The sequence below is a fragment of the Echiichthys vipera genome (genome assembly GCF_963691815.1).
Source record: "Echiichthys vipera genome assembly, chromosome: 22".
Lineage (NCBI taxonomy): Eukaryota > Metazoa > Chordata > Actinopteri > Perciformes > Trachinidae > Echiichthys > Echiichthys vipera.
This window is the reverse complement of record NC_139847.1, coordinates 7,613,523-7,624,264: the sequence shown is the minus strand read 5'-3', so window position 1 is coordinate 7,624,264 and position 10,742 is coordinate 7,613,523. Positions and strand designations below refer to the sequence as shown.

Here is a 10,742-nt window from a genome sequence, read left to right as displayed (position 1 = left end):
AACAGTACCGTGACAGTGTAAAAACAACACTGGCCCGATTTAGGCCCCTAGATATACTATTTTAAAACATATTTTTTTAATTTAAAGTGTTTTTATTCGGACGTAGTAGTCCACGGTCTCTGGAGTAGAAACACATTTTAAAAATACAGACGAATACAATTAATCAATAGTCTGAACACATTTGTTTAATTGCAAAAATGTATTTTGTGCATTCTGAACAGGAATACAAGACAGACATCAATGTAGTGTTAAAAGTAAAGAGGTTTTGCTGTCGGAGAAAAGTCGAAAGATTCACTTCTATACCTCAGCAAATGGATAACAGACTCAAATGAGTTCACATAGTGTAAAAAAAACAACATTTCCGGTACAAAAGAAAACAAAAACAACCATATCTTTGAACTGTAACTTAATAAATGTTCCAGGAGGAAAAATAAGTTTGTTGTAAATTACCAAGTAACATCACCCCATGGTGAAAGGTGTGCATATATAAAACAAATAAGCAAATTAAAGCCATGCAAAGTGGAAAGCAAAAAATGTAAAAACTGACAGTAATAAATATACTGCTAAAGGTTACTTGCTGATGATCGTGCTCTCTTCATACAAACAGCACAGAGCCCGTTTAGGCAGGCAGGTATTCATTAATACTTCAAATCTTCCACAAGGTGGCACTGCAGCAGACAAGCTGTAAAAGATGTGTTCCTCAAAGAAGGATTCAACCTCAGCCACACAACTGAGAAAAGTATTATCCCATGATGATGATGATGATTTGGATCTGGAGAAATAAAACTTGAATGTAAGGTTAAGCAATGCGACTATAATCCACCTTTTGTGGAGTTGAGATGTGTAGTGTGAATGCTGAACATGTTTCTGCGTAAACCAACGTATTTAATTTGTTAAATGGTATAAATGGAAACGGTAAAGTTCAGACAGTAATAAAATGGTCTGAGATGGAAAACAGGTATTTGTTTTGTTGGATTTGAAATGGAAAAGTTCCCCCATTTCAATCAAAAGATGTGCTGTGCTTCATTTCACAGCCTCAACTAAGGCTGGGATCATACGGATATGATTGGCAAACGTAAACCCATGTAAAATAATAACGCTCAGTACACTGAACTGTGTCCAATGCAATGCTTTACATTATTAATGAATCATAAATGTATCATACCCAGCCTTAGTTTCTACCTGACTTTAAATTATTTAAGCAGATGTGAGTAAGCAGCACGGTGGGTGACAGGAGTGAGCATCTTATGGGTTAATGAACATGAAAGTCGCAGGAAGTTAAGCATGCGGATCATAACAAGACATGTGAAGACAGGTGAGCTCGGTCGACAGGTTTCTCATCCATTAACAGACGACCGCGTGACTGTGGGAAAGAACAGGATTAGGAAATTTCTCACCCGAACTCGCTCTCAGCCGCTCAAATATGATCTCTCTCTCTCTGTCAGACAGGATTTTAATGTTTCTCCATGGACCGAACATGTAGCGAGAGATGTTTCTTGTTATCCTCACTGAGCGGATTACAAGATGTACTTCAGTTAATCTTTGCTTTCTAGTGGAGATGGGCAAAACGCAAACACAACACATACTTGCACAGATTAAGACTGGAAGTCAGGCAAACTTCCTCCTCCACACCCTATCCGATTTCTTCCATATCGAGTCCAAAACGCTCGATATGCTGCTTCAATAACTTCAAACATGATAATGACAAAAGGCCTTTCAGGTTAACAGTAAAAAGTAGGCCAGAACCAGGATGTAAGGCCTCCTTCTGTGCTATTTTTGGAATAAGGGGGATGGCTAAATAAATAGAGGGAGGAAGGAAAATAGCTATCATGTGAAGAGGGAGGAAATATGGCAAACATAATAAAGCAAAGCTCCCAAGATAAACCCTCCACGCGGACACTCAAAGCCACGGAGGGGGCTTCATATATTCAATAAGTTAACACTCAAAAAGACGTGTGCCTGGTAGCAAAGCACGGAGGTCAGTATATAAACAAAAGGCAAACCGACGCACACTCAGAGGATAAAACCAACAGTCAAAACCCAGCTTAGTAACAGCCGCAGCGAGGCGAAACACTTGTTCCACGATTCAACGTTCTCTTGCTTCAATCCCATTCAAACGAAAGGTAATAAAAAGAGTCTAAAAACCAAATAAGGCATTTCAAAGAGAGAAAATATATGTGTAGTGTAAACAAAGTTTTTTTTTTTACGCAAGCGATACGAAATATCATGACGATATTTCCGCCAGGCGCTGGAGCAGAGTGGAGAAGCCGGCTGCTTGCTGGGAGAGCTCAGCGACGCGGTCCACCATCTCCTGGGTGGCGGATACTGACGGGTAGTTTTGTGCGGCGCCCTTTGTTGCCACGACAACTGACTTCAAGGCCTGACAGAGACGTCCCCCTGAGGTTGTGATCTGAAGAAGGGAAAATGTATAAAAACACAATGATTACACAGCTTTGATAGATTTTGCCTGTTTTTAACTTCCTGTTTCCTATACACACATACCTTGGCCCGGAGATCGGCAGAGGTGAGAAGGCGGGAGAGCGTGTCCCCGATAAACACCAGTTTGTGTGCAGTCACAATGAGACTCTTTCCTCTGGCGACGAAGATGCGGGGCGGCTGGTTCCCCTGCACGCTGCTGAAGAGCACGTCGATGGCGTCCGCCAGACAGGAGAGGTGAGCGAGGCTCTGAGACGAGTAAAAGGACAGCAGCTCCGAGTCCTCCAGGGAGAGAGACACAGGAAGGGGAAGGGATGGGGTCAACTGTACGAGGAAAAACGAAATTAGTGTTTGTAAGGTAAAGTCATGCTACAGAGGCAATAAATGTATCATTATCTTTCGTAGATGACAGATCAGAAGATCAGATGGTTCCGTGGACTTGGGACAAGTCTTCCACGTTGAATAGGATGCACAAGATAATTACATAGATATTAAACTAATCTTTAGGAAAGCTGTGACAAGTAGACGATTAAAGCAATTTTTACCTTTCTGGCACTTTTAAACTTTTCTTTTGTAATCTTAAAATGCTTCTGATAAGCTTATGGCACTAAAAGACAAGAAATGTAAATGAGTTGAAACTCAAAAATATTCAGTTCTCATATATTTCTGATAAAAACCAATCATTTTACGCGGTCCGAATAAAATTATTTGCAGAGCTTCCTGCCTGTCATCCGTAGCTCGGTTTCACTTGCGCTGCTCATACTGCAGTCAAGTGCCATGGGAAGTCCGAAGTTTCGGACCTCCAACTAGGCAAAGTGCACTGGAATGCTGTCAAAGTGAACCTCCATCTAGCGAAGTCGATCTTCCCCCAATTTGATAGTAGGATGTTCCACTTTGACAGGTATTCCAGTGCACTTCCAGTGCCTAGTTGGAGGTCTGAAACTTCGGACTTCCCATGGCACTGGAACACAGAATTTCTCTATCACTGCACGTGTCGAGGAGGAGGGAGCATCAGAGATCAGGAATTTGTGAGACATGCAAGAACTTTATTTTTTATTGTTAACTGAAAAATAGTTTTAGTCATTTTTTTGTTTCCGAAATGTGAAGATTTGATGCTTTTCTTGGTCATAAATGATAGTAAACTGAATAAGTTTGAGGTTAGAAAAAACAAGATATTTTATATTTTTTATATAGTTATAATGGTAATTCTGTGCTATTTTCTGACAAAATAATCAAAATATTCATGTTGATTACCATATACCATATATACCATAACAAAAAAACATCATTAAAAACAGCCCTAATCTTAAGCAACTGTTTATTTAACTCCTGAGCGTCAGAGCTTCCTCATGTAAACAAACCCATGCAGACCTGTCTGACTGATACTATACAGCACATGAGCACTCAACTCTCTTTTCAATAAGGTTGACAGAGTCTTACACTGAACTTAAAAAGGGAGACAAATCAGACAAACACACACATACTTGTCTACTAGTATGTCAGCAAGGGACACTGCTGAAAGAATGCCTGTGCTTTTCTGTCTCTTATTGTCCTGCAGCCTCCAGTCTATGTGAGGAAGATTGTTAAGATTTACAAGTGACCACTTGTTGGTCGTCAATGGCGTAACCAAGGAATCTAGCAAGGAGTAGAAAAAAATGCAGACTTGAGTGATAAGAAAATATGACCTCAGTCTCAAGCGACAGAAGACAAAACTGACTTAAGAGATGATCTCAGATTTTCATGAATGTAATTTTGCTTATGTATGCAAGTTACAAGTCTCAGAGAGTAAGCCCTGATGTTGGATTCTCAGAAAAAGAAATGACAGCTGTAACATCATAAACATATTCTCTCAATCGCCACGCATAATGAACGGGTGACCAGATTCATGAGATAAGACATAAACGGGGACTAATGTGGTATTAAGTCAGGTGGTGTTGGGTAAACACTACAAGTGCAGACTGAAGATGAATCCAGACCACATCAAGAGCCAAAAGAGCTGCAGCAAACTGGATTAATGAGTCACAGCGCTCATTAGTAAACACAGCACACTGTGAGCACAGAGTGAATCAATGAATTATCTGTGTGGACTTGCTGCGTGTGTTTCTGTTAAACTAAAACTTCCCAAGAATAACAGCCTTTGGGCTGTAGGAGCTAAGGGTTGTGTTTATGGAGGTAAACACAGGAGGAGACTCACCGTTGGATCTGCAGTGATAGTTTGTATGTGTCCGTTCTCACATAGGACATCAGGAAGTGGCTCAGGTTTGCCCTAGTATGGGAAGAGACAACAGTCAGGCATGTTTACTCTCAGTGTTTTAACGTATTGTAAGTGTAAAACTACATGTGCATGACATTTGTTTAAGCAGAAAACAAACATCAGAAACAGAAAAGAGTGGGATGTACGTATGAAACGTGAAGATAAATGACTAAAAGATGAAACTGTGGAAGAAGAAGACAAACACTCATTTGTAGCCTGAAGAAAACTTAGAATTTCATACAGATGTTGTGTATTGATAAATACATTTCATCTTGAAAACTGACCTGCAGTTTGACGTATCCAACGCTGTCTCCAGTAGGTACAGGGGCAGGGATGGGAGTCAAGCCGATCCCAGCATACTCATTGCTGGGGTCGTCTTCTCCATCGACGGGGCCCACCGTAAGCGTCACGGTCGACAGAGTGGGAGGTAAGGGGAAGGCAGGCTGTGGGGTTGGGGGCAGGGGCCTCTCCTGGATCCAACTACCTTTTCGGGAGCCCATCCCACCTCCTGAGGACTTCCCATCAGGCCCTGGGAGCGCGGGTAATGGCCTGCGGGACAGGGAATCTTGGGAAGGCAGACGTGGCCGGCCCTGAGCCTGCAAGAGGAGGGAGCTTTCCTCTAGGGAGCGTTGGACAAGCGTCAACAACCCTTCAGATGGAGGAGCGTTGCCAATGGCAGATAACGCCGGCAGGAGGTCAGATAGACGAGCCCATGCCTGCTGCAGAGGCGGTGGTGGATCATCTGAGTGACAGGCTTTCCAGGTGGACAGGATTTCAGCCAACGAGGTGGCCAGGTCCCGTGATGACAGAGCGGAGGCTGAGCAGGAGGCTGCGTTCAACACTGACTGGACGAGGCTGGACAGTGTGGCTCTCCACTGCACATCACCCGAACCGTTGCTAGAAACAGAGAGGCGGCGAGTGGAGGTGGAGGAGGAGGACAAAGAGTGAGGGAGGACTTCAACAGTCAATGCAGGCATGTCATAGATGCCACAGTCGGGCTCAGATGAGTCCCGGTTATGACCTCCGAGGCTGGCTCGTTTCTCAGGTCCAGGGACACGATAGACCTGTCCAATGTCTTCAACAGAGAGGCTGATGGTGGACTCCCCTGGGCCCAGAGGAACACCTGGAAGTGTTGGAACGCTGTATACATCGTCTTCAACTTCATCAGGCAGGACATCTGATGTGGAAACGTTCAGAATGATGGTGGGGACATCATAGACCTACAAGTGGGGGACAAGACAGAAAGGTTTTTATTTTTGTTTACTTAATGATTGTGTGATGGATGATTTCTATCAAACAGGGACACAATGCATACATTGTGTCATAACACAGTATTCACACAGTATGCAGCCACAATATTGCAGGTACACAGAATTTGCAACAATAACATGTTGTGTAATAGACTTCTGATTACAGGCTGTGTGCATTTCTCTGTGGATTCTGTGGTGTTTGATACTTTCACTCCTTAAGAATTGAGATACCTTGTTGCTAGCGGCCTCTTTGGCTGTAAGATGTAACTGCAGGTGATTCTGTTCTTTCTATGCCTTCCATCTTGTTACATTCGTGGTCACTTTGTGTGTTGACTTTTCTTTTTTTTTCTTCTCTTTTGTAAACTTTGACACATTCACCTATGTACTTCCAGTCCCTACCCTATATGTTACCCTTTTAAATCCACACAGACACACACTCCTACTATACTTCTACCCTTACTACAAGCCTGACTCAGACGTTTGAAGTTCCCCATTTCCAATAACAAGTGAACGCAGCATAACCGTTACTGACGATCTGGGCCGACAGACCAACTGCTGTCAGCAGTGTCACTAACATGGCTATTCACGTCTAGCACGCAAATGTCGCCACAGGCACGGATATTATAATACTTGTCAAAAAGGCAAATAGAAGCTCTTTGATTAGTCGGTCATATGATCAGTCAACATTGTTTTAACTTTGATTAATTAAAATTAAATTCTTTGATACATATTAACTAAAAAGACAATTAAATAGATGAAAATCTTACTTTAAAGTTAAAATACATGAATCCCACATGGCGTCAAAGAGTCACCAACACCAAAAGGTGGGCAGAGACTCATTTGCCTTCTAAAAGAGCTAAGTGTAAACACACACAGTAATGGCAGGCAAAGAGAACAAAATAATCCAACAGCTGGCAGACATATTTAAGTAACATTTAAGAGGAGACCACTGGGGGCAGGGTGCTGGTGGTATGGCCTTGGCATGGCCCTGACAGATGGGTGTGACTGAGAGAAAATAGCAGCAGCATGTGGACTGGATAGACAGGCTCCCACAGCAGAAAGAGACAGGTGTGGCTTCGCCTCAGAGGGGGGCAGGGAGACAGACTGATGGTGGAATGTGGGAAAGAAATAGTGTCAGGGTATTTGATAGTCATCTCTCGCCGTTGAATCGCTTCACTTGTACAGACATGAATTCAACACGCTGGTTTGCCGCGGTTCCCAGCTATTTCTTGGTCAATCATAACAGCCGTATGACTGTGAGAAAATACCAGTAAGAGCGTAATTATAGGCACAAAATACAAAGGAGCAAAACCACTGGAATACGTCATTGATGAAGGTTTAACATCTGCGCACAATGCCTATATAACACAATATATTTGATAGTCCTACATGTAAGAGGAGATTAAATGCATCTTTAAGAAAACACGTAATAATAAGAGGGGTGACAGTAGCTCAGTAAGGGTTGCTTGGTGTCATCTTTACCTCTGCCTCAGAATCAGTTTGTGGTGGAAGACTGCGAGGGGTGTCATAGATGCCGTCATCATCATCACCAAGGGATGATGGGACTGGACGCTGCCATCTGCCACTGGGAGGGGTATCATACACCTATCAGACAACAAAAACACAAAACCCCAAATTACGATCGCAGGCCTTGGTCAGCCAACATTTGTATATTTTTCAGACATGCGGATGATGCGCAGGCAACATGCAAACTCACTCCATTCACAGAAGCCCTGACACAAAAGACATTTTTGGAACAATTCAAATATTCATGAACCTACGACGTGACGCTTCCTAGGCAGAACAACTACACTTTCAACAGTGGTAGGTGAAGTAGCCCCCACATACCTGGTCATCAACAGCATCCCGATTGTCTCCTTTTTTGTTCTGTTCATTGTTGCTTTTCTCCAGGGCATTATTCATCCTTTCCTCCTTACTCTGAGGAATCCCTTTCTGTTTGTCCTCTTCTTGCTGCAGGTTTGCAGAAGTGACCTGAGCAGTGGGTTTTGGGACAGAGTTGGTATCGCCTGATGACGATGCTGCATCTTTCCTCGTGACTCCCCTCACTGGAGGGGCTGGTGGAGGAGGTTTGCGGGCAAAATTTGGCGATCCGGGAACCCTGATCTGTCCTGCTCTGACCAGCAAAGGAGACCCCCGGTGACAGGCCAGGCTGGGTTTCCCCCTGGCAACAGCAGCGTTGGGTGAAACTCCCTTGAGCAGAGGTCTGGGAGAGGATTGGACAGGAGACAATTGAGATGGGTGCTGGTGGGCCAAAACTGTGGCTGAAGTCCTGTGAAGGTTGGCTCCCACAGGGGTTGGTGTTTGGTACATCCCAGGAGTGTCCTGGCACACTTTCAGCTGGGGGGTACCGGGTGTTCCACTGGGGCTGTTAGAACAGACAGCAGTGCCCACAACTCCGGCTGTTGGGGATTGGTAAACATCGTCATCTGCGAGCGGTGTACCTTTGGGCACCAGATAACAGTCGTCTTTTTTTAGTGTTTCTCTAGGAACTAGATATGTAGCTTCCTCTGTTTCATCAGCTGCCCTTGGAACTCCAGTAGGGGCGAGGTACACAGACTCTGTAGCCATGAGAGCTCCTGGCTGTCTAGCATGCTGGGCTGCTGAAGGCATGGGACTTACTGGAGTCTGATAAAGTGTTCCTGTGATTTCTGTGCCTCGTCCTCTCAGAGAGGGTGAGCGCGGACGCCCCGCCACCCCTAAATCCCAGTCAGGTCTGGGCCGGGTGCCAGAGCTGGAGTGCGAGCGTGGGCGCCCACTCTCGGCTCTACGAAGCTCCCCGGGCCTTGAAATGCCCCCCCGTCCCTCCCCCACAACTGGCGGGGAGCGATACACTCCATCTATGTCCTCCGCACTCCCGCTGACAGCAGTCCGGGCCAGTGGGGGAACAGGCGACAGGTAGACAGAGTCCTCAGCGGGGCCACGACGGGGGTCTGAGTCTGGGGGTGGGGCGGTCTGGAGGAGTCGGAGACGGTTGGCTGGGGCGATGCCTTGTCTGCCATGCAGCGAGCAGAGCCACCAGCCCGGACCACCACCCTGCTCCTGCTCAAGAACCATCAAGATGTCACCCTTCCGGAAAGCCAGCTCCTCCGGGCTCTCTGCCGTGTTGTCAAACAGCGCCTTTGCCAATACCGTCTGAGAAAAAGGACGAGACAAGAGTAGAAATCATAAAACACGGATCCTCCCATTCAGTACCAACACACACACACACTCTAAATAGCCATTAAAAAGTAGGTTTTTAATTGAAAGCCTAAATTCACACAAGCTAGTGTCTCACATCTGCACACCGCAAACAAACAAGTACATTGACATGGCAATGCCAAGTCAGGGGCATTGAAAGGTTTATTGTCCAGGGCTATTGAATAGAGAGTGAATAGGGGTGAATAGGGAAGATCTCGTAAAATGTGCGTGTGAGAGACAGAAGGGCAGGAAGAGGATGGGTGTGTGAGCACAAAAAAAAATAAAAATATAAATCACGACAAACTCTAAATGTACATCTGCGTCGATAATCGTGCAGCAGAGTGAAAGAAGGGACAGAGTCAGGGCGCATCAATGATCAAATGGACACAAGGGCTTAATGGTAATGAGCAGATGAGAGGGAGGGGGAGGGGATAAGAGGCACATCTGTCCCTTTGCCATTTAGGACTTAATTGCCAAGCCAAAGCCAGAGAGTCAGGCCTCCTTTCATTTTCTAAACCCACCCCCTGGGGACAACTATTGAGCCATGTGGGACCCCCTTAGCACAGTAATGGAGGCAATGAAGACCCTGATAAAAAATATATAGACGTGGTGAGACAATATACAAAAAAAGGTAAAAACATGACCCCCAAATTACAATGTTTTGGTTTCAAGTTAACATTTGAACACCACTGTGACACCAACACAAGAGTACATGCAAATGCATACAAACAAAGGGGTAATATACTGTACTCACGGAGACAGACATTGTTGCGAAGTTAAACAGTTATGTCTCAGAGAAACTATAACTCCTGTGTCCTGGTCAGTCGGGGTCGTCCATCTAGATCAGGTTGGTTGTTTTTTCATGAATGAGTTGGTGGCCAGAGAGACTCGGTGCAGAGGCACAGCTGAGTCTGGGGAGGACACATCTCTCACAGAAGTCCGGGGGTCGCCTCGCCGCTTTCAAACGGACCCTGCAAGCAATGTGGAAACGCTTCCTCGTTCACATAACGCTACTGACACTTTACCTCAACTCACTCGCTACATATACACGTGTGAAATAAACAAGGTAGGCAGCGGCAACACCTGTCTGTCCTCTATCTCTCTCTCTCCACGCCCAGTAACGTGAGCGCAACCCCGCTACGTCAAAAGCTAACGTTAGCTTAGCATCGTGGATAAATAAATGGTGTGCTATCGCTATTAAATATATCCTCTATAACGTTATTAAACGTTAGCTAAACATGCTAACATGATATATTCATTTAACAGTAGCTAGCTCGAGGCGGTGTTGCCTAGCTACTAGCGAACGTTCGATACTGTTGCTATGTTAACGCTGGTTATCTTCATTTCGCCTTTCGCTGCTAAAAGCTAAAGTTCAGTTCAAAACAATGGCACCGCCGGGTAAAACCGCTAAACCCGTTGGCAGCCATCGTTAGCACCCAAAAGCCGTTGTAATAAAATGATTACCTTGCTTGTTTTCTTATGAACTTCGCGTCGGCGTACAGTCATACGTAGAAATCACTTCTTTTCAGGCGTGAAAATCCGAGGGCCATCGGCGTTCAATCATCTTTGGCGATGACAACAACGTTAGCTCCGCCCCAGAGGTG

The 10,742-nt window shown here is 44.9% G+C and overlaps 1 protein-coding gene across 2 annotated transcripts; it reads right to left on the bottom strand.

Moving 5' to 3' along the window:
- Nucleotides 1–170: 170 nt before the first annotated feature.
- Nucleotides 171–10,711, bottom strand: efs (embryonal Fyn-associated substrate). 2 transcript variants are annotated; one of them, XM_083936834.1, is made up of 8 exons: nucleotides 10,603–10,711; nucleotides 9,893–10,109; nucleotides 7,789–9,093; nucleotides 7,423–7,545; nucleotides 4,975–5,910; nucleotides 4,631–4,702; nucleotides 2,503–2,760; nucleotides 171–2,410 (listed from the first exon to the last, which is right to left on the bottom strand). In XM_083936834.1, the coding sequence occupies exons 2-8, from the start codon at nucleotides 9,902–9,904 to the stop codon at nucleotides 2,225–2,227; spliced, it is 2,892 nt and encodes a 963-aa protein (XP_083792960.1). In that variant the 5' UTR covers nucleotides 9,905–10,109; nucleotides 10,603–10,711; the 3' UTR covers nucleotides 171–2,224. The 2 variants fall into 2 exon arrangements, with proteins under 2 accessions (XP_083792960.1, XP_083792959.1); XM_083936833.1 differs by lacking the exon at nucleotides 10,603–10,711 and having other exon boundaries at nucleotides 9,893–10,174.
- Nucleotides 10,712–10,742: the final 31 nt, after the last annotated feature.

What these genes read in the sequence shown, in the direction of transcription:
- efs (XM_083936834.1), bottom strand. An exon ending in TTGGATACGTCAAACTGCAG is followed by an intron (nt 4,703 to 4,974) that starts GTCAGTTTTCAA and finishes TTCCCATACTAG; the next exon opens with GGCAAACCTGAGCCACTTCC. An exon ending in CTGCCGATCTCCGGGCCAAG is followed by an intron (nt 2,411 to 2,502) that starts GTATGTGTGTAT and finishes TCCCTTCTTCAG; the next exon opens with ATCACAACCTCAGGGGGACG.